The following is a 24,599-nucleotide window of genomic DNA, read 5'->3' as shown; positions in this document are numbered from 1 at the left end:
GCGGCTGATGTCTCTGCCCTGCTGCTGAAAGGAAAGAGCAGAGTCACCATAACAAAGTGCTCCAGAACTGGACTGAGCCAGGCCTAGGCCCCCTGGCGCTAAAGAACAAAAGAATTGGTGTATAAAAGTAGGAGCCTGGCTCCTAAGAAATCAGAATCCTGTTTACCACAAAGAACCTCTGCCCGACTAGAAGGAGAAGAAGACGCTGGAGGAGCTGGCCTGCTGCTTGCCTTGCTGAGAAAGGAGAGGAAGAGACTTACTGAGAAGACTTTGCTACTTTGTGCTTGAACATTCTCCAAGGGCTTGATCTGAGCTTGCCCCCTGAACTGAACCCCAGGAACAGTGGGTTCTCTGTGCTTTTGCTCGTCCTCCAATTCGAGCCGTGTGTGCATCCCGCTGGAAAGAGACTGCGCCCCTCATCGCCCCTCCTAGGGCCGTGACACTCAGAAGCTCGCCTGCCTCAAACCCGTGAGAGCCCCGCTCCGTCCCGAGCCGCTCTCTGTCCCCGGGCCAGGCCGCCTGCATCCCTGTCACCGCCTGCTACTGGAGCGCGCTGACCGCGCTATCACCCCTCCCGCCGGAAGCCGTCCGACGACTGTGATCTACGCCGGGTCATCCAGCTGCACTGACCGTGCCCTGCGACCCCGCTTCGCTATCCCCGGACATCTCAGGCCGCGCCGCCCCCGCTGTGGAGACCCTCCTGCACCGCCGTGCTAAAGGGACGCTGGCCGCGCCTGCCTACGTGCCCACACCTGCTGATTGAGGACCCAAGAACACTTCCCAAGCTGAGAGTCGCACCGACCTGTGCCGACTCTCCTAATCACGAAAGAAGTTCCAGTATCGGGCTCGGGGCCCGCAACGCCTTATTTCCCCGTTCGCAGGAACCGAACTCTGTGAGTACTGGAACTACAAGTAAAGAGACTACGAACTATCCATTTGAAACTACGAACCAAGAACATTTGCCTGCTGTATAACCTGGTGGCCTAGCGAAAACGTTATTGGTCTTGTGATAAGTCTGCTGAGATATATATACCTTATTTTTACATAAAGAATCGTATTTTTATATATATCCAAGTCTGGTGTCCGTTTCTGGGGGGATTGATGTATTTACTGTGTGTACGATTGTAAGTGCTTAACCAACAACGCCTGAGGAATCGCCTTGGCTGCTCACGCCACGCACCTAGAGGGTGAGCAAGGGTCATTCGCGAGGGGTTATCCTGCGCCCTGACGTGGAGGATAGGGTTCCTGCTTGACACAAGGGCAACCTTGCGCCAACCAGAGATCCCCGACTCTAACACCTGGTGTTTGAGTTCTGGCATGCATGGAGAATCACCAATTTAATTGACTTTTGAGAAAGGAGCAGCAAATTCCCATTCAGCTGTGATAATAGATGACAATTTAATTTTAAAATCAGTGCCAACCTGTAGGTTTTCAAGTGGTTAGACTTGATTGCCTGGTGCACGTTGAGGTGGCACATCAGGAAAGCAGATTCCTCCATGCCTGTTCTTTTATTCCAACAATGAAGGGCAGGTTTCCGAAATGTACTTTAATTTGTGTGTGTCTGGGATGAAAATGTCTTGACTTTGTAAATGAGTTAAAGAATATTTTCATAGTTTGACCTCAATGTAGAACTAATGTGTCATTTTTTTTAATCTGCTCACACTTCAGCATCAATTGTACCATTTGCTCATATTTTACTCATTGCACACATGTTCTCACCTGCTGTAAGTCACAGGTTAGAGAGGAAAGACAGACGTATAGTGGGTAGCCAAGCTCACATGGAATGTCCTGGGTTGAAGCAGGAATGTCGGTGCCTTGAGAGTGTTCCTACCGATGATGTCTGAAAGAAGGGATAGTAAGTATTGTGATGTCTCTGACAAATTGAGCGAGGTAATACAAATAACAGTTATAACTGTGGGTCCTGTTATCACCCACCCCTACGGTTCTCTATTTATAGATCGCAGATGAAAAAAGGCTGAGTTCACCTACTTTCATTTCAACCTCCGTACCACATGTTGCACATATGTAACAGGAGCTATCACTTAAACCACTCATTGAGCTATCAATTCTTCCTTTTTACTGAGATGTCCTTTGTGCATTCTATGGACTGTGATCACAGGATACCCACAAAATGCGACAGGTACGCTGTATACACTCTGTCTAAATGTATCTCCAGAAATGCTGGTAATCTGGTATGGCTTGAAGTCAGCACGACTTCATTGGATAATGCTGGGACAACACCATATAGTCAAGAACCTGCCCAGTAAATAAAATACTTTACATAATGTCGTTGTATACATCGGGGAACAACCTTTACAACGCAACTTTTACAACGCACTACCTTTACAACGCATTTTTTACAACGCATAATCCATTACAACGCATGACATTACAACGCATACCATTACAACGCATTTTTAAAAACTACCTTTACAAGCCATTCCATTACAACGCATACTACCATTACAACGCATACCATTACAACGCATAATATTACACTACACTATCCAACACTTACCCTACTGATGCACCCCCCTGGAGTTAGAATAGTAATTTTTACCCCTATACTATCCAACACTTACCCTACTGATGCACCCCCTGGAGTTAGAATAGTAATTTTTACCCCTATACTATCCAACACTTACCCTACTGATGCACCCCCTGGAGTTAGAATAGTAATTTTTACCCCTATACTATCCAACACTTACCCTACTGATGCACCCCCTGGAGTTAGAATAGTAATTTTTACCCCTATACTATCCAACACTTACCCTACTGATGCACCCCCTGGAGTTAGAATAGTAATTTTTACCCCTACACTATCCAACACTTACCCTACTGTTGCACCCCCTGGAGTTAGAATAGTAATTTTTACCCCTACACTATCCAACACTTACCCTACTGTTGCACCCCCTGGAGTTAGAATAGTAATTTTTACCCCTATACTATCCAACACTTACCCTACTGATGCACCCCCTGGAGTTAGAATAGTAATTTTTACCCCTATACTATCCAACACTTAACCTACTGTTGCACCCCCTGGAGTTAGATTAGTAATTTTTACCCCTATACTATCTAATACTTACCTTAAATGTAATTTAATATTATGCGTTGTAATGGTATGCGTTGTAAAGGTAGTATGCGTTGTAATGGTAATGCGTTGTAAAGGTATTTTTTTTAAATGCGTTGTAGTGTCCTGCGTTGTAATGTCATGCGTTGTAATGGATTATGCGTTGTAAAAAATGCGTTGTAAGTGCATGCGTTGTAAAAGTGTGCGTTGTAACGTCATACATCCTATACATCACATAAGAAACTGCTACTCTATTTGAGATATTTGGGTGCAAGGCAGATTTCATCCAAGTCAGTTTCCTACATGGAAGTTACTTCTATCAGTTTTGCAATCTATTATCACACCCAAAAAATATGTTGTTAGCCCCCACTTTGGAATTGTTGGAGGCCAATTTAAAATAGTGACTTTATTAAGCATGATGCTTGGAGGATAATAGACCCTCAGGGGTGGCAAACTCTAAATGACATTACCACATTTGGTTGATGATGTAAGCTGAAGAACACCAGCCTGACAAACCCTGGATGGTAGATCTCCATTTCAGAGGAATACCAAACATGGGGAAACGTTTACATGAAAATAAAACAATTTCTGTGAATAAATACACAAGGCCCAATTGGAAACCACATGTCTGATTCACTATATGTATGAAGACAAATAAGAAATAAGCTTTCCATTCCTCCCAAAGCAGGAATTGAAAGTGCAAGTAAACAAAAAACAAAACATAAGGAGAAGAGGAATCCTAGATAAGAGGAACAATAGTGCGGCAATCTTTTTTCTTTGTCTACAACAAACCAGCTCTAAAGGAGCATCAAACGCAAGGAACAGAAAACACACTGACATGTTAAGCAAAACAACATAAACAATGAACAGTGGAAGAAGGTGGATGTAGGAAGGAAAGTCATGTTAGCAGGAAGAGAGGTGGGAGCAGGGATTGGACCTCAAAGAGCAAAAACAAAGAAAATAGAACAATAAGGTTGAAAGGGAAACAGGGTTCAGAGAGAGAGAGACTAACAAACCTGAAAAAACATTTTTTAATCAGGTTGAAGTAGTCAGACAATGGGTGTAACGCAGGCCCCTGCAGTTCTAGGCGCTGCAGGGGGTGGGGGAGTGCCCAAGCATTCAGAGCCCCCAAACCTTTCAGAGGGGGCCCCATTCAGCCTAACCTCAATAAATATCTGTGCAATATGGGAGACTCAGCGGCCCTCTTCGCATTCTCCGTGGGGGGTGGAATATTTTGCATTACACCACTGAGTTGTGCTTGTGAACACAATTCAGAGTGAAAACTATAAGGAAACTAGTTCAAAATAAATGGGTCATCAAAATCCATTTTAACAGGTTTGATTTTTACCAACTTCACAAAAAACACTGTACATATGGCTGGTTTAAAAGCTGGGTGCAGCAGAGAGTTATATCTAGGCAGAGATGTCAAGAACCCTATATCTAGGGCTGCACCCCTTCAAAAAGGGCCAACAGAGAGCAAGGAGTCTATTGTGGGAGGTGCTGTATAGTGTGAGGAGGTAAGCCATCTTGCTAATATACTTCCTGTGCTTTGGATCCACATAGTTCTTTTGGATTCCAGCTTTAGAGTATTGTAGAGGGGTGGCCTTTCTCATATTCTTGTAATGGGCTCTGCTCATCCTTTTGTGTCTGGGGCCAAGGTATATTCTTTTGGTGTTAAGAACTGATCTGGAACAAATTTATGAGTTCTAATCTGATGAAGTACTTTACTTAATTATTACAAACTGTTCCTTTTCGCCGTACCGGGCATCCGGCGTTTCCCCAGGAGACCCGAAGGGCAGGGGGCCGGTATTGTTACTGGGGGCCGGTTTTGTAGTAGTGCAGCAGTTTCAAAAACACTGCAGAGTTCTTGTGTATCCAGCAGTTTTTACGGCAACAATAAAAGTGTCACGATAACTCTGGTGATTAATGTACCTTCCGGAGATATATGAGAATTTTTCTAGTGGCAGTTTTGACTAATCTAAGGTAGCGCAGAGGGTTAATATGCCTGTTGCAAAGAACGTGTACTATGTATATCAAACAACAGTATTTTATGTTTATAGCTTTGTGGGTTACTACTTTTGTCACGGAGATTCTTTTGTTAATGCACAGTCCATAATTTACAATTGTAATCTAGCACAGTGAGCTATGAAGGGCCATCAAACAGATGTATGTGGACTGCATGGTACAGGTAAGAAAGTTATGTTTTTTTCCCAGTCTTTCATAATCCCGATGTTGGTAAAAAGGTTTGTTTGGCTAGAAATAGATTCCTGTTATTAAAGTCAAACCTAACCACTGTGTTATGTTCTAAATCCGGAGTTTGGTCATCTCCAGAAAAAGCAGTCCTAAAAAATGCCTGCCGATATGGACGACGTGAATCCTATACACTGTAGCCCCCTTTTGCCTTACGTAACATTTCCTGTAAACTGATTTACAAACGTATGATTCATTGTCTCCATATATATGTGTTGGTGATGTAAAGTGCTCCGACACCCTACACTGGTATGAGAGGTGCTATAAAACAAATGAAATACATGTGAGAGAGGGGCTGTGGAGAGATGAGGGGCACTGTTGGAGGGTGATAGGGAATCATTGGAGAGCCCAAACAAAGAGTGTTGTATCCTGGTGTACTGTAAGGCCATCAGTAACTATCATTTAAAAGCTAATATCATTGAATACATAATGAGAAATGTGTTGTAGAATACACTCGCTATGCACCATATGGGGACTGGTCTGACAAAATTTGCCAGGGCTGCTTTACGTTCCTAGTCTGGCCCTGATGACTCAAATCACTCAGTAAAGATCACAGACCAATTTAGTAATATTAAAAGAAATGTGTTTATTAAAATAAGACCAAAATGACAAAAAATTCGATTGGGCACTTCCAAGATACCAGTTTGATTCCACACTTCTCCATTTTCCATGGAAGCTCAGTGACACTTCCTGTGGATTCTTCACAAATGGCAACTTGAAGAATTCCTCCTACTCTGAAAGAACAGTACAACTATCAGCAGGAGGCTGCATATTGCCTTCATTCATACCTGACGGACTGGATGAGAGTCAGTCACCTTCACAGTGGGGCTCTGATCCAGCTCCCAAACTTCACAGAGTTCTCGTGACGTGGTCTCTGACTTGCATCTCCACATCAGTCCCCCGAGTCTATCTAAGTCAATAGATGGTGCACCTACGTTCCTGGGTCCAAATTAATTCTTTGTTGCTGACACCAGAGTCCTCGCATTCCTCATAGAGTTATTGTTTCTCATAACAGCCGACAGTGAGTGCAAGCTGCCTTCATCACTCACTTACAAGTTACAACAAATAATTTGTACAAACACAAATGCAAAACTAGTTACAACTAGTCAACTAGTCTGCTTCACAATCATTTTCTGGAGGCCATTTTGTATTTATGTGGGTCACCAGGTCAGCTCACTATGAAGTACGAGCAGCCAGGCCTCACTCAAGGAACGAACCATGAACTGTGAGAGACTAAGTGCTTCAGTATCATGGATGTTCATTTGCCTCTAGGCCTGATCATACTGTGTAGGTAGCAGTGCATCCAGCGCCAGTGTTCAGTAACGAAATTTCATCACACTAATATTGTGTGTAGCCTTTTGTGCTAGTGTGCTTTAAAGTACTTCTCTTCTTAAAAGTAAGCACTGAGTTGGACAATCATTTATTGCACTGCTGTGTGATTGTTGAGTCCTGAAACTAAGCACCCTTACACTACCTCACTGAGAATTTTGTTACTTCTAGCCATTGCTAACATTAAGTGAAGTGTTGAAGGGGCTTTACTTGGCCAGTTTTGCAGCACCATTGTAAGATGGAATGCAGGGGTATGAGAGGCAAACAAGCATAGACCCCACGGTTCAGCCCCAGTAGCCTCTGCTTGCCACTTGGCCCTCCGAACAAGGTCTTACAAAGCCTGACTAGACCTTATGTGAACAAATGATAATTAAAAATGTCTCTATTCTACTTTACCATTGCACATGACTGCTTTGTTTTCCACAAATGAAGCAAATAGCCAAGAGGCATAGAAAAGCTCTCTAGAAGTGGCAAAGGCAATGAAACAAAATTAAATTCCACCCTTATCAGTCTGCAACCTGAAACTTTGGCTCGGCTGTGAGAGGTGTGAGTGGAGTAAATGGCAGTGACAAGTTCTCTGATTCTTTACATTTTACTAATACAAGAGGTGGAGAATTCTGACTGTCTAAAAACCTATATCAAACGAACATCATGAGAAACAATTAAGGTAAGTTGCAAATTATATAAGTAAGTATTGGCATAACTGCAATTGTTCCATATCACAAAGGGAGAGAGGAAGGAGAGAGTGCCCACACGTTCCTCCTGTACATAGGTTAGTTATCACAACAAGCGGGGTGCCAATTCTACGGATACAAAAACAGGATTCCGTCTTATATTCTAGAGGGGACCTTTTCTGTAGGTATTAAATAGGAAAAGGGATGAGTGTCAAATGAGGGAAGCCATCCTTAATGGAAGAAGATGTCTTAAACACATATTAGAGTCATGCTTCATCAGAGACATATTCTCCCCACCCTGGTAAGATGATACTGCCAGGGTGGACTTAGACCTCCATGAAGACTTGGCGGAAGGAGGGAGTTCTTACATTAAACTTACTGGATAGAAACGGGCTCCAGATACTCTAAAAATACCTCAAAGTTCCTCGGTTGTCACCTTTATTTGTGAGTACTTTGGGTATAGTTAAAAACTAATCGTTCAGCGGGTGTGTTGAGCTCAATGGTTCAAATCCGTCTTATAGTCACCAACATGTTTCTCCCCAATCAATAGCCTAACTGGTCTGGGGCATTCTTCAGGGCTACGGGATCCCTATCTTAGAAAAGCCACTGTGCTTGTGCAGATACCTGCATTAGTGATGGACTATTACCACCTACCCTGGTAACCAATCGATAACTCACATAGAGGACCTACAAAGAAATTAGACAAGGAAAACGAAAGACAATGGTCAGGGGAAGAAATTGATACATCTGCTCCTACAACCTACATCTTGGTACAAGAGTGACTTTTATGTTTCATTTATATATAGTGAGCTTCCCCTTTGCTCACACGGGAGGAGCAAAACCATCACCACACGTGTGAGTGTCACACGAAAGCAGGGAAAGAAATTAGACGGACTAAGTGTTGCTTTTGGTGAGCGGTGAGAATTCACCCTATCATCACATGTGATTTACATGTTGTAAACTGACATAAGCTATTAGCTTAACATGCCAAAACCGGATACACACAAAAACTATTTGGAACCTCTTTGGGTGTTCTGTAGCACACATGCAGCAAGTATTGATAACCATCTTACCCTAAATTTTAGGGGATACCGTTACATCGGCCAAGGCGGGGTTGACGTCCTTTATAGTCACACTCTGGGTATTAAGTTCGGAAAAGAAGGAGAGAGACGGGGAGGAAGGGGTTAGAATTAACATCTCAAAGGACCGAACATAGGTTTTTGTGAAAATCATGTCAACTGAAGGTTTGGTGGATAAGGGACGAATCATTAAAAAGGCATTAGACACAGGCATACAAATGAGGACTCTGTTAAGGTAGCCTGTCCTTAGAGAACCCCCATAGTTTTGCAGGGAACAGTGCTGTGAATCGAAAATGATTTTTTTCTGCTGAGCTTGTGTTGCTCCTACTTGTGGGAGCTCAAATTTCTGGTTCCCTGCACTAGATCTGGCATCTGCCTGGGTTCCTGGTGCTCACTCCTACTTGTGGAGCCATCTTCCAAAGCCCCTCAGCAGCCAGCCACAAGGACACCTTCCTTGCCACACTCCCCTTGTCCCACAACCTCTTGGCTACTTACAGGGCCCCTGTGTGTCAGCAGAGTGAAAGGGCCAGTCCAAAAAGTCCCTGGGTAACCATCTAGGGCCCCTCAGGAGACCATTCACCCAACTGTTCCTCAAGGGATGTAAGGGTGCCAGTACCACTGACCCTGGAAACACATCCTACTCCTGGGGATCAGCAGGAATCAAAGTACCAAAGTCCAATCTTGCAGAGGCATCAGGTGGCTTCTCTTTCCTGCTGGGCAGTCTGTTGCTGTTGTCACTCTTAGGTCCAGTGTCTTGTCATCTTTCTTTACCTTGTGCAGTCCAAAAACTGGGTAGTAAAAGGTGAAAAATCTTGGAGGACTAAATGGGTGGACCCCATTTGTTGCTGTCCTCTGTGATGAACAGGCTGCATTAACTGAGTGAAGATGTCCCCTCAAAGAATAGTCTTATGAAAAGGAGAAAGAAGATGAAATTTGTATTTCAAGTAGGGGTACTTTGACAGCGAGCCTGAATTTTCAGTGCAACTCACAGAAGCCCTATGCATGCACATATTTACGTTTTGAGCTAAATAATACAGTACAGCCAATTCCATCATTACTGTAAAGTAAAAGTAATGAATATGCAAGTGAAATTAGTGAATAGCCTTAGCCTGCCTCAATGAGAAACAGACTGCACTTTCTAAACAAATAAAAGCCATAACACAGCAATTAAAATGTCATCATGTCTGTAAGGTAACCACACCACAATACAATCTGATTCTGAGTTACAAGCTGCACATCATGTCACAAAAAAAGGACGATTGGTGAACTTTCCAAGTGGTGGGGTGCAATTAGTAGCAAGATTCGCATCCCCAAAAGATATTTTGAAAAGGAAGAGGACAATGGTGCATTTCGCAGGACAATGTACTTTGTCAAAAAAGCAATATGATTTATAGGCAGCTCTGAAGAGTATTCAAGGACTATTCAAATAGTTTAATGGTGTGCATACAAGTTGAAAATAGGGGTTGTCGTGAAGCGTAATCTGCGAGATTACTCAGAATTATGCGAAAAGAGTAATTCTGCATTTAGCACTACTTCTTAGCACAAAAATATCCTGCTGTGTTTAAACTCGATACAAGGATACATTCTGCATTAGGAAACAGCGCTAAATAAAACAGAAAATGACTGGCGAGCCCAAAGAGACGCTTGTGCTCACTAAATGTGCTCTTGGGGTAGGATTTTCCCCCAAATTTCTTCTGGCATTTCGCGCTATTTTCGTAGTGCTAAATGCACCCTCACTTCCAAATGGATATGAGGATACATTTTTGCACTATAAAAATGGGCTAACTGCAGCAGAATCCAAATAGCAGGGGCTGCTCATGCTCACTGAATGTGCTTCTTGCGATAGGGTTTCTTCCCCCAAATTAAGCGAGTAGGGGTAATTTTCTAATTGTCAGTAATTCCACATCAAAGAGTAATGCAGAATTACCGAAATCACTTCTATTACACTGGTGTAAAATGTGCCGAGGGCCTAATTCAAACCTAAAATAGTGTGGATAGCAAAGGCTGTATTATCTGCTGAAAACAAATATTTGAAGAACAACTCCTAAATAATTGTATAAAATACCATTGTTTTTACAGTTAGTTCAAATAAACTGGGTGTGTAGTTCCCATTATCTATATTATTTTTTAATCTGTATCTTTTCCTTCACTTATGCCTTTCCTTTAACTTTCTTTTATTTTCCCTCTCTGTGTCTCTCTTAGTCTGGAAGGGCAGGAAGGGAACAACAGGATCACACAGCTCTCAGCATCCAAGGACTTTGAAAACAAATTACCCCTCAGGTTAGCAAATCAGGGAGACTCCGACAGGTTTAGATAGCAGACAAATTGCTTATGATTCATCAGCCTTATAAACTCCAAACGCAGGCAGCAGGAGTGATAATAATGTTACATGGAGCTGCCATTACAGGTCATGAAATGGCTCCACGTTATTTACAAACAACCAAGACAGCAATTGCCATTTGGCATGTGTCTCCAGCTTGTCCTTTTGTGAAAAAGAACTTGGGGGCATATTATCAAGCACGGCGTTAAAATTATCGCCGCTTTAGCGGCAGAAAACTGCCGCTAAAGCGGCGATAATGGGCTTGATAATATACCGCAGAGAATTCCAATAGAAGCTCATGTTGACACCAGAACATGGGCTTCTATGGGAATTCTCAAGGGCATATTATCAAGCACATTATCGCCGCTTTAGCGGTAGTTTTCTGCCGCTAAAGCGCAATAATTTTAACGCCGTTTCTTGATAATATGCCCCTAATTTTGCTGTCAAATGCTAGTTTTTCATTTTTTGCCCAATAAAATAAGATTTTCTCAAGCATGCTTCTATTAATTATTAATCTTAAAGCGGAAATTTAGCTCAAAGTGAACTTGGAGCACTGAGCACACCAACATGAATTCATGCTATACACGTAGATTTTCATTGAGGGAGAGGGGATTTATAAAAAGGTTATGAAGGAAAATATTAGTACATCGGTGAAAGAGAACGGCAAAGAGGTCTTAACATTCTCCCAACACTGCTGTAAACAAAAGGATGCCTTAGGTGCAAAACAAAGGTTTCCAGTACCAGCTTTAGCGCTGATGGCGCCCAATGCTACGATTTTTGGGCTCCCCTCCAATGTCATCCTTCTACATGAATTCCAACACTACCACCCCCACCAGTCCCCCTCATCTCTCTATAGCCTCTCTCTCACATACATTTCATTTTTAAAGTGCTGGTTGGGGTTGGCTTTACTAATAAGAATATTTTTTTACGCAAACAACCTTTTCAGCAACATTAGGAATAGATAGTAAAAGACTCGGAAAAAACCTAATGTCCTAACCTGTACTATATAGTTTGCATGCAGCTCTTTATTGACAGTTCATAAGACTATATTAAGATTATAACTTCTGAACTGCAAGCAACCGAAGGATCTCTGTGATAAAAGCAGTAACTCACTGAGCTATTCACATACAATTAAGGTCTGTGATCTGCATAGTATGTTCTTCCTCCACTACTTTAGGAGAAGTCAAACTGCCACTAGAAATAACTCATCTCTCTTCACCAGGAACATTAATCATCACCTTTATCTTGATATTTTTATTGTTCCCTGAAATCTTCTGGAATAAGCAAAATGAACAAATGATGGACGAAATGCTGAAAAATGCAATCATTCACCCCCAGTCACAAGTATCTGGGCTTAATCCATCATTCGTTTGCTTACCACACTGACCCACTTTGGACCCAGCATATGCAAATCAGTCTTGACCCTCCTCCTCATCGGAACAGTCTAGCCCGAACTGCCAAGCCAGGTCCTCCCTGGACCAGAAACAAGATTCTGGGACCGGTTTCAGAGCCTTTTTAAGCCGCCCTTTTGGCATAGTAGAATACCCAAACTTTCCTTTCTAATACATGTAAGTCACTTCTAGGGTAGGCCCTGGACAGACTGGAGGACAAAGTGCAATGTATTTTAAAAACCGAACATGTACTTTAAAGTTTTGCACGCCCTGGTAGTGAAAAACACTTAATTTAGTTTTTCACTACTTCAAGGTCTATTTCTTCCATATAATAACATTGGAGTTGCCTTATTACATTTTATAAGTGTAATTTCCAAATGGGAAGAGATATTCCTCCATCTTTGGTGTCTCTGGAACCATAATTTAAAATCCAAACCAATGGTGAAGTTAAATTTCATGCCAACTTTTAGAAAATTGGTGTTTTTCTGCTGTATCCATTTAGTGCCAGTAGCCTGTCTCTGGTCACATGACTGGGTGTAGGTGACAGTTGTGCTTTGTGTATTCCTGTGAGACAGTCACAAACGATAGGAATCTTAGGTGTGCCTGGATGGCTGTCACTGACAGGATGGGAGGTCGGAGCTGGGCATAGCCGTACTTACACCTGAATAGTATGTGTCCTGCCTCCAGACAAAGGGCTTCATACCCCCTGTAATTAGTCCAGAGCCGAGACAGGGAAAGCAGGATGCCTAGAAGTTTCGTTCCCACTTCAGAGGCAAATTTGAGCATAAATAATGGGCTTCGGACACCACCACCTCGGTACACTTCTGGACCTGTGCATACTCTGCCAGGAAGAAGGACTGCTGTGCTGCTGAAGGACTGCCACTCTGCTGGACTGCACTCCGCTGGACTCCTGGTTAGCTGTGCTGACCTGCTGGCTAATGCCCACTTTCCTCAGTGAGAAGGACTAGAATCTCCTCTCTTGAACCCAAAGCCCAGAGTGAATTCAAGGACTAGTTGGCTGGCCTCCTGTTCTGAAGCCTCAGGGACATAACAGGCTTTCAACAACCTTGCATCTGCATCTGGACCATGCCATCTGTGAATCTACCCTGCCAAGTGGTGCCACTACAATTCTGGACCCTTGGAAGTGGGCTTAAGTTGCTTTGCCAGACTATGTAGATCCAGCAAAACCAATAAATCCTGTTGGCTGCGCAACCCCAAGCAGAACTGGCACATATCTGCTACTGCATGGATTGAGTCGCTGCCACAATGCACATCATCTCTGGAGCAACCACTGTGCAACGCATCCTCGGGACAGGCCCTCAAATCTCTTGTTCATGACAGCCTCATCGAGAACACACTCTCCATTCATAGCCTCACAGCTCCTCAGAACTGACACCTCACCCCAACTACACAATGCATTCCCAACTCAGGACTTTGCATCGCACGCCCCCATCAACGGGATCATCGGAGTCTATGCAATCTGGCATCATGTTTCTAACTTTGTTTATGGGCTCCTTTAGTGGTGTATTTTCACTGTGTTACTCTTTGAAGTGTTGCACAAACACTTTACACATTGCCTCTAAATTAAGCCTGACTGCTTTGTGCCAAGCTACCAGGGTGTTGAGCACAGGTTAATTGAGGTTTGCTTGTGCCTTACCCTAACAAGGATTGTGGTTGCGGCGTGACCATGGCTCACACCCCAGTAAACCAGCAACCCAATTTTTTACATATGTGATATAATCAAATTTAATGTACTCAGTGATCAAGAGGATGTGAAAGCAAAGCATTTTCTGAAAGTGGGCATTTTCGAAAAATTATATTTTTTTTAACCATATACTAGCTTTTAACTTTTAGCAAACACATTTTTGTACCCAAATGCTAGATTGTCTCTTCCATAAAGTATCCACATTTACTACAGCTACATTCTATTTATAGATTGATTGATTTATAGATTGATTGCAACAAATGCTCATTCTTACTGAGCAGTTTTGATGAAGAGATCTTCTAGACTAGGTTATTGGGTGGATGGGAGATGGGTGGTTAATGTAGACAAAACAGTACAAACATAATGTTCATAAGGAAATTTACATATTTGCAGTGTCTGTTGTACTAACAATGATTAGGTGACAATGGTTAACATGAAGTGATCTTTGAGATCAATCTTGAAAGAAGTTAAAGAAGTTGAAAGAGTGTTCCAGTGCAGGTGTCCCGTAGATTGAAGGGTCTTAATGGTGAAGCTGTACATGAGGTTTGGGGGTGAGCAGGAGATTATCTTACTCTTGTCTTGAGTGAACGGCTAAGACTGTTATTATCTGATTTGCCCTTGTCCTGTTTGATTGTGATATTTACTACAGCTTCCTTCTTAAGAAAGTCAAAGGGGTTTCTGTTTAAGAAATTTCTGGCTAGACCTTCAGTCTCACCCTAGGATTTGCTTTCTTACTCTTGCCTTTATTGAAATGTTTGACTGTTGTGACCAATTTTCTCCCTTTCTGGTACGGTCTGTGCTACTGTTGATATTTCTTGTACCCTCGTAACTACCCATCTGTATTTTGAAACACAATTTTATTGAGTTTTTTACAAATTTTAGAGCATATGAAATTCACAGCTGCATAACAACATAAAATTCTGTATAGGTACTCTTGTGACATATTAGGGTAACCAAGCTGTAAACGTATGCATGCGCAATTATATATAATAATATTTTGCAATACAGCAGTATATCTGGTATAAGGAATAAGAATTACAACGGTAAATAATCTGTCATACTGTACAAATCTCATATCTGCTCAATAAACTATAAACTACTACTCTTTAAACTGATAATACCCCCTCCCCCCGCTTCTCTGACATCCTATATAAATTACTTTCATGGTAGATTGTGTTCTCTCATATGAAACCATACCGTTTTCTGATTAATATACATGCATAAACTCCCGTGTATTAAGACAGTTTAAAATATATGAATAAGATGGGTTCGGTCATGTTAGCTGCTATGGACATGGGGGATGTGGTAGCACTCTAGGATGTTGGAGTTGCTAGTGGGTCTATAGCTTTAATGATTCTAGCATCTGATCCCATTCCATAGAAATGGGTAATTTACGTAGTCCACAAAATTCTTCTTGTCGAATAATCGCACTCTCTGCGGTGCCCCAGCGAATCATTTCTGCTGCCATGTAAGTGGTGTAGGTTGGGAGGCAGATTTCCATCTCATGGTGATGGCTCGCTTCGCTATGAGGATGGCCATGTCCGCAAACCTGTAACAGACTTTCTGACCTTTCGGACACCGGTGTAGTCCCAAGAGGCAACTTTCTGCTGTCGCCCAGACATCAGTACCAGTGATTTCTTGCACTCTATACCGGACCGTATGCCAGAAGCTTCGTAATCATGGGCTTTCCCATAACATATGAAGTATATCAGCATCCGCCTCCTGACACCATTTGTGCATTCGGATACACTCTATTAAGACTGTGTGGTGTTAGGTATGCCCTATGCAGTATCATGTACTGTATATATTTAAATTTAGCGCTTCTCGATACTTTTTTAGGGAATTCAAGTATGGTAGCCTATTCTTTATCAGTTAGGTCCCTGTCTACATTCTCGGTCCATTTTGTTCGGAGTAGGGTGAGTTGTGTTCCTGAGTGTGCCCTGACGCCCTTGTATAACCAACGGGTACGGTGACGTCCCTCTCCCATTAAATGCATTGCATGGACAAGCTCGTTGGTGGAAGGTTCTATCCCTTCGGGGAACCAGCGAAATTAAATGTAATGGGAAATGGTGGCATGAAGGATAAACAGGGTCTGAGGGACCCCTTGAGTGCGAGCGAAATTATCGTGATCTGCTAGAGTAACTACCCATCTGTAAAACACTCTGATACCCCCTGTGGTCTTGTTCGCGCTATATAAAACTCTTTAAATAAAATAAAATAAAAAATAAATAACTGTACATGAGCACAAGATGCAAGTGTGGAGATATTTGCACAGAATAGAGCAGAAGTAGTACAGAAAGGACTCATTTATGGCTTTGAGGATCAGGATCGGTAGTTTATACAGAGATCTATTTTATCACTGCTGGTAATTGGACTTATCGTCTGTGAACAGATGTACATGTTACACTTTCCTTTCCCAGGGATAACCTTCATATTCTAAGGATACCTGCTGCTATAATTCACTGATGTCTACCTGATTCTGAGACGTAGCTTGAGACACTGATGCCAGGAGTTGAGTCTAGATGTCAAAGACGCCTATAAGATTATAAGGAACCCTCCATGTGACGGGGTGATGTAGCAAATTCGCCATTTCATCATGACCTCCTCAGATTCTTAACCTTTCTCTGGACCTTATTTTTGTCAGATTTAGGGCTGTAAAAGAAAAAGCCAGCACTCAGTATTGCCTGTAGTCTAATGTATTTAATGCCAAAAAGCGAGTAAGCAAGCAGAAATATTGCAAGCCCCTTCAGCAGCTCTGAGCTTCACTCTTTGATGGAGTAGGTCATGCTAAAATGCATAAATGTGTCTGCTTTATTTACACATTTCTTTTCAATACAAGCGAATGGCAGATTAGAAACACATGACAGAGAATTAAACTAATTGATAGCTACTAATGAGCAGGCACCAGGATCTTCTTGTGGGAAGAAATGTAAGAAGCCTGTGACCAGCTGATGCAAGAAGCACTAACAGGAGGTGACACCCCTATTTTCTAAAGTCCGGCTAAAGTCCGGGCTTGTTTGTGCCAGCCTCAAAACGAGGCTACAGTTTACTACACAGTACAATTAATGTGCATTTATATGCCATTGAATTGTTTGGCTGCAGTACATTTAAAGTGTGTGTAATTGTGCATGAATACTAAGTGGTCTTTCAGCTAGTGTAAAACTGTGATAGTAAGCATCAAGTCATGATCATGAGCGTGAGCGTTGGAATTTTTATAATACACAGATATTATTAAGGCACACACATGGACTCTGTGCACAGTACGTTTGCTTTGGCCCTAAAACGGTATTGGTAAAATTGGTTTCACCCAATATGTCTGTTTAACTTTCCTGTAACACCTCAATAGGTGGGGCAGAAAATGCACCTATGGATTGGAAAATAAATGTCATATGTGTGCATCAACCACATCCATAACAAACATATGTCTGCCATGAGCACCATTGTGATCTGCCTGACTGCAGTTTAAAGGCACTGGGGTTACATATGACCAAGAAAAGTGCATTTGCAATATAGGAAAGCCTAGTTTTATGTGTTAATAAGTCAGACCTAAAGTGTGCTTTGTAAGCCCATGAGGCTGCGTGTGTAGTAAATGAAACAAAGGTGGCACACTATATATTTAAGAAGCATTGCCTCATGGTGGTTGAAGGTCCGAAGCTACTGCTCTTTGTAGGTCCAGCTACCTGTTCCATAGGACATGCATAGTTGTGATTAAAACATTTCATTCTTTAACTCCACTTAGGAAAATGGTAGCAAAGTCCTTCAAAGCTATTATTGAATTGTACACACCTGATTTAATGTTAAAATCAGATTTTTGATAACTTGATTGTTAAGGTAATTTTTTTATTATTATTTTAGGCTTCTGAGCGAAAAACAGTTTTAAAACTAGGCCATGGAAAAATTTCTATTACACTGGTGTAATCTCACATAATTTCAGTAAGTACGTGTTGTGCTTGTTGCTGGAAATTCCCACAATTAGGCCACATTGTTTAGTTATGCACCGTTCACAACACAAGATTAGCGTGAGAGAATAGAAACAACACCAACAACCAGAACATGAGTGGCTGCTATTTGCAGCCTTTGTTGTTTTTTTTTGCGTTCGTTGAGTAAAATGTGTCCTCGTGCAACACATTTTGCACCACCACATAGCACCAATTGCAGAATTGCATTTCCTATAATTATGCGCAGCAGAATTTGCACACCCCTACTTATAGCCAGTTATGCAACTCATTTCACCTCTAGAGCTGAAATACATATTATTATATGAGAGAGTTAATGGCCTGGCTCAGGAAACAACTGCCTGCCAGGGTGGTTTTAACTGCTGGCTACTTAGAACTAATTAGCTATTAGCTATAAACGAGTGGACAGAAGCAGTTATCAGAACAAATGATCGCATTAGCACTACCTCTCTGGACTTCGAGATGCCAGGGAGAGAGTATCATATTCATTCGCAGAACCTTCCTTAACAGACAGACTCCAGTTACAGTGGAGCAGATGACCAGTTTGGACCCTGTCGGGTGGGTGCAGAGCTCATCTAAATACGAGAGCGGCCAAGGAACTGAGCTGAAGACAGGCTTTCCTGGTGGCAGAATGGTGGCATTGTGAAACTGGGTCTCCTGGGTAATTTTACAGTAAGGCAGAGAGGGAGTGTTGAAAAAAAGGAAGGAAACACTCAAGAAAATAGTTGGAATTGGGTGGCAAAAAATCTCCAAATACTGGGTAGTATCCAGGAAAAATGTGGTAACTTAACCACCACCTCTAGAGAAAATTTCGGACCTGGGAAGACTCAACATGAATAAGACCCTTTTGAAAGAAGATTCCTGACTCCTGCTGGAAGAAGAGAGCTCACACGTGGACTGTGGTTGGCCTCCTGTTTTCCTGCTTCAAGTTTAGAAAAAACTAAAGGAGTCCTCACTGCAAGAGAGTACAGTTGAACATAGAGGACTGGTTCCTACTGTAGGCCTGGCTTGAGAGAGACCCGATGGTTAGAACCCTGCCCTGGGGGGCTAGGGACCTCTGAACTAACCAGAAAGAACTTTAAGCACCCTTGCAGGAGTAATGGGGTTAGTCATAATCCCCACTTCTGGGGGACCTGGACAAGGTGCTGAGGCTTGGCCAAGAAGGTTCCACCCTAAGCAAATTGAAAACCAAATAATTTGATGTGCTATTTGCCTTAAAAATATAAAAACTCATGCTTGCATTGTTCCTTCTATTTAAATGATCTTGATGTCTCTTTTGATCATTATTTGTTTTCAATTTTTCTAAATTGGTTTTGGAAATGTATTGTCTTGGTTTCTTTACTATAAAGTTGTCAATACTGCTTGAACCTAGCACACACTTCTCCGGGGACTGCCTACTGCTTGTCTCACTGCTGCCCGGAGTCGAGCAGAGATTCTCTGTGAACTATGTTTTGACCAAACTCAATTGTTTTGAGTAAGTTTGTAGGGGTCACTTCCTCGCAAATCAGTAACCCAATTTCTGATAGGTGGTGACCAAAATTCATGAATGTCCATGAATATCCACCCAATGCCATGAATGTCTGCCGAATATCAGTGGTGGCCAACTAATGGCAGCATTAACAGGGGTGGGCAGTACATGTCAGAGTTGCCCACAAGTCTCCAGATATGTTCACCATATACCAAACGTGGCCGCCAAAAATATGGAATCTCGACCTTATACAAGTGTTTCCCACCTTATACCAAGGATGACCACCAAGTATAAGAGATAACCAGCAGACGCTAAGAGTGACTAACAGATGTCAGGGGTTTCCAATATATAGATACTATAGAAAACTGATGTCTTGGAGGCCGCGGGTGCTAGAGAGCCTGTCAAAGGGCCTATGACAGTGGCGACCTGCCTAGATGCGAGTTAATAAAATGAAGAAGCTGGTGCCTTCTCTCCATACCTCAAGATTTAGAGATGTTCAATGATTGTATCAAAACGTAAAGTTGTTGGTCTCCATCATAGTCATCAGGAGCTGCACAATTGTGTGCCATACACAATCATGGGCTAATACACAGTGACACTTGTTGCCTAGCTCACTGAGACGACTGGGCCAGTTTTTCAAGAACAAACTGCCTTTGTGATTGTGCGAAAGCCAAAGAACAGCTTGCTTCCAACGTAAAAACAATTGGTAGAACAGAGGCCCAGTGATAGCACAGTGGGTTGTGTGCCTACCTGTTGAAAATCTGGGTGAGATGAAATGTTAAAAAAATTCGACGTGTGACTGGTGTAGTGAGAGTTGTAACATATACGAGGTTTCTCATAAAATAGTTTCTTTGCTCTACTTCACTTGTCTCTGGCAGGTGTAGGGTCATCCCTGACAACTGCACTGTACTTGAGCATGACAGTAACTATGCACCAGGCATTAAACTACAACTGATTAATATTTTATAAAACGTTGTTCTGTATTTATTGGTTTCCCGGACTAGATATTGCTGTAAATGTTAGGAAATAGTGAAATAGGCCGCTTCTCGTCACTGAATTCAAATTATTCCAATAATAATTAGCATCAAGAATGAAATTAATGAATCCTGGCGTGCCTGGTGAATATTATCTGTTTTACAAGAAACAAAATACATTATTCTGTTCTTTTATTTCAGATATGGAGAAGCACTCATCAAATCTAATCCCACTCTGCAAAGTGCCTTCAGGAAAATGTGACACCGTGTGCATTTTCGGAACGGGGGATTTTGGGAGATCTCTGGCATTTAAGATGCTGCAGTGTGGCTATGCTGTTGTGTTTGGGAGCCGCACCCCCCAGGCATCCGGCCTGCTTCCCAAAGGAGCCGAGGTGCTGACCCACAGAGAAGCGGCGAAAAGGTCGCCCATTGTCTTCCTCGCTGTTCACAGAGAACATTATTCATTTCTAAATGATTTAACAGACGTCCTGGAAGAAAAGGTTCTCGTAGATGTGAGCAACAACCTCAAATTGAACCAGTACCCAGAAACCAATGCGGAATACCTTGCTCAGCTGGTGCCAGGTGCTAAGGTTATAAAAGCATTTAATACAGTGTCAGCATGGGCTTTGCAATCAGGCACCTTGGATGCGAGTAAGCAGGTAATGCATGTCTTACATACAGGTAAAATATAGGTCTAAGTCTAACCTACATTTAAAATGTTTGAAACAGTGAGGTTTACTTCCCAATCTCAGAATCACCATAAATAGATTGTAGCCCTAATTTGTTTTTCAGCCAGTGTTCCAGTTTAGATATCGTGTCAAGGCTCTGTAATGTACTTTTTGTTGACGTTTGGTGTAATTCACATTACATTTGTGCAGTTTTTGTTTTTATTCTGGGAGGAGAAATCCCATCAATCCGCAAGTAAGGCAAACAGATTTTCCTTTTGTAAATATTTGTTTTGGTTTAAACCATGCTAATTAATGACATTCCAAACCAAGTACTCTCATACAAAAGCACATTAGACCCACTCAATTCTAAAGAACTGTTGTCCAAAAATGTTATCCTTCAGAAGTTTTAACTTCTGTTCACACTACAATATATCATTTTTAAAGATGTTCTTCTTGCATCCTTGGATTGACACAGTCTAAACTCTTACATCTAACAGTCTCTGCGAAGATTGCAGCCTCAGCTTCAGTACACTATAATTGAAAATAGCACATTTATATGTGGGTAGTTTTAGAGCTCAAACTACCTGGAGAGCGAGGTAACATTAAACTTGAACTCGGTCTTGAATTACTATTCAGACTCGACCCACAATCAGTCTGTAATGATGGGCGGCTCGCCCAAGGAGACACCGAGCCTGTAGATTCTGGATAACTTGTACTTTATTGTCAGAGAGGGAGAGACATGCTTCGGTGCTCTCCGTCCCCGTAACTCTCTCCGCGTGCGCACTCGCACTACCCATCAGCCCCTGCGGCCCGTGACGTGGTCGTCCGGCAGCTAGACCGCGACACCACAGAGTCCTGATCCCCAAGAGGTGCCCCCCCAGGTCCTGGACCCCTGGCTAGCGTCAATGAGAGCTCCTCCTGAAAGAAAATGTGAAAATCCTGAAGTTTGTACTCCATGTGAACAGGAACAGGCCTGTTACCGTCTAAATCTTCTGCCAGTGACGACTACCGATGCAAAGCTGCAGTGAGACCACTCTTCGTGCTGATAGCGACCATCCTCGATGACCAGCAATGCACGTCTTGCACTTCAGGCTACAGAAAAGACCGCCCTTGACCACCTCTGATGTGAAACTCCAGTGACAATAGGATCAGTGACACTTGACCTGCCTCCTCCTAGTGGTATCCTCCAATGCAAACAGAACTCTTAGCGCCAGTCTTGAGATGTTAACTGTTCAGCTGGACTAACTTGGGCCTTTATTTGACGCTTACTTCCTCACAGTCAGCCTGAATGTGTGACTTTCTCCTGGTCTAGCATGACCAGATAACAGCAAGGGGCATTTTCTGCTTCTTGGTGCCATTTTCACAACAAACCTTAAAATTCCATATCTTCAGTTCCACTGATTAGATTTTTGTCATTCTGGTATCATTTTCTTTATTAAAATGTACTCTATTTTTCTAAATTGGTTTGGTACTTGGGAATGTAATTCCTTAGCTGGACTAATCTGGTTCCTCAACGCAAACTGCGCTCCATCATAGTCAAACGGAACGTGCGACTTTCCCCCGGTCTAGTGTGACCATATAACTGGGAGTTGCATTTTCTACTTCTTGACGCCATTTTCACAATAAGCATTCGCTTAATCAAAATGTACTCCATTTATCTAAATTGGTTGGAATTTTTCTTGTGTTGTGTTTTCACTTTATTACAGTTTGTGTGCTGCATAAATACTTTACACTCTGTTTCAAAGTTAAGTGTGCCACGCTATCAAAGGATTAAGAACAGGTTAATTTAGTGACTTTTGTGGTTCATCCTGACAGGATTGTGGTTGTTGCCTCATTGGGGCTTACATCTCCCCTCAACCAACAACCCAATTTCCTACAGTGAGTCTTTAGAACACAAGTCATTCATTGAGGTTTTGGCTTCTGGTTGGTCACTGGATGGGGATGAGGCAGTGAGCAACTTTTGATTTGAAAACAGACAGTGAAGGCTTCAGATAGGAAGGATATGTTGGAAAGTAAAATGAGCCAGGAAGGACCTCTAGAAAATGTGGACAGTGGTTTGACAACATGGAGGTAAAAGTGGTGAAAGGGGTACATTTGGTTTGGAGAGTGGAGAATTGGAATTGACATTGTGAAGTCAGCGTAAAGGGCCTGGCACTAGTAGGGAAGACCTGATGTGTGAGGTGGGATATGTAGCACTGAATAGGGCATTGCTGTGAATCACACATGGAGATTGATGACTCTTAGATAACGTTGAAGTTTAATCTGCAGCAACCCTGTGAGATCAAAATGCCATGCAACACTTAACAGAGCAGTTCCAAACTCATGGTGACATGCACAGGATTTAATTACAAAGTCAAGGTTCAGTAAGAAGAAACATTTAGCTAAGGTTACTACAGGTATCAAACGTGAATTCAACAGTAAACATTTGATGCTAAAATCAGAAGTTAAGTAATAGGCTTTGAGCTCGGACATGGGTAGTGGAGGTGCAGAAAGGTTTCAGTGGATTAAACATTCGAGAGAGAAGAAATTCAGGGGTACAAATTGAGGAGCACAGTTAAGAATGGCATCGAGAACTTCAATGAAATAATCCATGGTGCTAAATCAGTAAAAAATTACGACACTGTGGAGCCTAAATTGGGCAGTGATGGTGATACCAATGTGTTCCATAGATAATGTCCATGTTTCTGACCAGGAATTGTGCTGAAGGAGATATACGTATTCAAGAAGATTCACACACATTTTCCATTGGTAATGGTCTAGGGGAGTTTGTATTGAAGTGGTATCTTGTGTCTGGAGAGGCGTCATTACCCCAATGTCATGTCTGTCAATCAAAGTTTTGGAGATGGATAATAAGTGGAGGGATGGATGTCAAGTTGTCCATCGTATTATTAGCTTTATGCATATGACTGATTTTTTCCTAAGCAAGACAAGACTAAGGTGGTGATGGAACTGGCATTAATTGTATAAAATCTTTGTGGAATGGTCAGTGGGGATTGTGGTAAAATTGCACAGGGATGACTTTCTCACACATTTAGAGATTAAGATGTCATGGTGTGTAAAGTGAACAGTGTGAATGTTAATGGTAGTCTGTTGGTGCATAGGAGAGTGAGAGTGATCATGAATACTAAAGGCTTAGGATATTGATAGGTAAAGGTGAAGAAGGAGAGTGGTGATAGGATTTAGCATGATGCTGTACAGGGAGCTGTGCAGAGGACAGTGGATATATTAACTAGAGTGCTTGGGGTGCTGCTAAAGCAAGCAAAGATGTATGTCTGCTAGTTTCAGAGGGTAGGAGAATCAAAGTTATGCAGGAAGATAGAAAACACAATACAATGAGAATAGGGGTAATAGATCATTCAATGGAGGGACATAATGAATGCTGAAGGAAGGGTGCAGGGCTGACCATTCATACAATAGAAGAACACAATGACATACAATACATATGTAACAGTGCTATCTTCTTCTTGTCACATTTAAGTGCCAGCAGGTATAAATATGAGTTACCAGCTCTTGACATTAAGACCCTTTTCCATTTTAACCATTGGTGCCGTGAGGGGAAAACAGGAGAAGGAGTTTCCATTCCAGTAAAAGTATTAAACTCACCCTAGGTCTAATCATGGTGTAGGACTCATTTTAAACTATTCTTTGAGAGCTCAGGAAAACAAATCTGTCTGCGTTCTTTTGAAACTTTTAATCAATGACATTAAACATCACT

The 24,599-nt window shown here is 42.2% G+C and overlaps 1 protein-coding gene across 1 annotated transcript in view; it reads left to right on the top strand.

Moving 5' to 3' along the window:
• Positions 1 to 24,599, top strand: part of LOC146789337 (metalloreductase STEAP4-like) — a 370,171-nt gene that overhangs the window by 195,310 nt on the left and 150,262 nt on the right. The window contains exon 2 of the mRNA XM_085631177.1: positions 20,418 to 20,875. Coding sequence (XP_085487303.1) covers positions 20,420 to 20,875 — 456 coding nt within the window. The 5' untranslated portion in view covers positions 20,418 to 20,419. The remainder of the gene's footprint in view (positions 1 to 20,417; positions 20,876 to 24,599) is intronic.

This window comes from Triturus cristatus, chromosome 10 (genome assembly GCF_964204655.1).
Source record: "Triturus cristatus chromosome 10, aTriCri1.1, whole genome shotgun sequence".
NCBI classification, from domain to species: domain Eukaryota; kingdom Metazoa; phylum Chordata; class Amphibia; order Caudata; family Salamandridae; genus Triturus; species Triturus cristatus.
The sequence above is the reverse complement of the archived record's forward strand: the minus strand, read 5'-3'. Positions and strand labels throughout refer to the sequence as shown.